This window comes from Protobothrops mucrosquamatus, unplaced genomic scaffold (assembly GCF_001527695.2).
Source record: "Protobothrops mucrosquamatus isolate PMUCROS unplaced genomic scaffold, P.Mucros_1.0 scaffold5095, whole genome shotgun sequence".
Lineage (NCBI taxonomy): Eukaryota > Metazoa > Chordata > Lepidosauria > Squamata > Viperidae > Protobothrops > Protobothrops mucrosquamatus.
This window is the reverse complement of record NW_015390970.1, coordinates 17,351-19,019: the sequence shown is the minus strand read 5'-3', so window position 1 is coordinate 19,019 and position 1,669 is coordinate 17,351. Positions and strand designations below refer to the sequence as shown.

Genomic DNA, 1,669 nt, shown 5'->3' with positions numbered 1-1,669 from the left:
GGTCGTCCGGCAGGATCCAAGGGAAGCGGGGGGACCAGCCGGCGGATGCCCAGCTCCAGGGGTGCCCTGCGTTTGGATGCTCGGCCATTCTCTTTGCCTTTGCGCTCCCGGCGAATTTTGCGAGTAGCCGGCTCATCTGGGGATGGTTGCAGGCTGGCTGCCACAGCTGGTGTGGGTGAGTCTTCTTCAGCCAGGGCTTGTCCTTGCAACAGGCGAGTAAGCAAGAAACGGCGCTCTTCACGTACCTGCAGGTATTTGGCCTCCAGCCGGGCAATCTCATCACACAAGGCTGCGTTCTCGTAAACCAGCACCTTGGCCACACGGCAAAGACGCTGAAATTTCAAGAGATAACGTTCATCCTGGCTTTTCCGTAGGTTTTTCTTCATCGTGGGCAGCAGTCGAGAAGAAAGGGGGCAGGCAGTAGATGGCTCTAGGGAGGAAGAAAAGTCCCAAAGGCAATTTCAGCAAATAGGTAAATATTTTCAGCTCAGTCTTGTCCTAGCAATCAGTCAACCATGCATAAATTATGAATACGGCAAGCCTGGCTACTTCTAATCAGACACAAGCATATTGTAACGTACAACTGTACCACTGGGGCCTTCTAAAATGAGATTCAATATACTTAAGAGCATAGCTTTGTTTTCACACAAGCAGAAAAAATGCAGAAAAGGGCAAGTCAAATAATTAAAAACTGCAGCAATTCCAAAGCCAAAGTTACAACATTCTGGGATTTTAACATTTTTAAAAAGTAATACAAAATATAGTTCCACAAAGTCATGGATCTCAAAGCATCTATTGGCTATCCAAGAAGAAAGAAGAAGCTTGGTACAGGTGCTCCTCATTTAGTGATCACAATTGAGATTGGCAACTCAGTTGTTAAGCAAAGCAGTCAAGTGAAACTGCAACTGCTTACAATCTTAAAACAGCTTTCCTTTGCTTTACAGAACTGTGAAGGTCGTAAATGTGATTCGTCACAAAGATACTTTTTCATCACTGTTGTAACTGCAAATGGTCACTATACAATGCAGTTACTAGACAAGGTCTACCTGTTTTAGCCTCTGGATGACCGCTATTGAACCAGATTATGGGAAAACCCCTTTGTCTAATTCAACATAGGTCTCTCATATGGAGCAGCCACATTCCAGTTTCAGAGCTGTTCCATTTAAACAGAACCCCTTTTCACCTTCCCAGTGTAACCTTTTCCCTTAAAAGTTCAGCAAAACAATGATCCTGGCAAGAAATTTTCCTCCACATTTACCTATCCAAAGTGCTAAAGGGGGAAATTATGGCAAAGAGGAAACTAGAATAAAATGAACAGAAAGGTAAGGACACAGCAATGAAAAATCAGCAACCCACAAGAAGGGAGAACTGGCTTTGCCCCGAGGTGCCTAAAATAAAGCATGCCAGCTTCATTTGTGGGTAATGGCTCCATAACTCTGTTATCTCTTGGTCACCTAGCTGGCTAAATATCAGTAGTCCCAGTACCACAAAGGGACCCCAAGTTGGGAAACTATCTTTAATGGAATTTGCTTTTTAAAAAGTAATACAATAGGCATCCGCTTTCGTGGCTTCCAAAGTGAAAATTGACAGAGGGCAGACTAGATCAATTACTTACTGCCATCACAACGGGCAAATAAAGCCCCTCCCTCCAGTTAAAAAACAATATATC

General features: G+C 44.1%; 1 protein-coding gene across 1 annotated transcript in view; it reads right to left on the bottom strand.

The window, feature by feature from the left end:
* The window catches only part of LOC107299549 (transforming growth factor beta regulator 1-like), a 3,235-nt gene extending 2,849 nt beyond the window's left edge, over positions 1–386 (bottom strand). The window contains exon 1 of the mRNA XM_015828911.1: positions 98–386. Coding sequence (XP_015684397.1) covers positions 98–386 — 289 coding nt within the window. The remainder of the gene's footprint in view (positions 1–97) is intronic.
* Between the last annotated feature and the right edge of the window lie 1,283 nt (positions 387–1,669).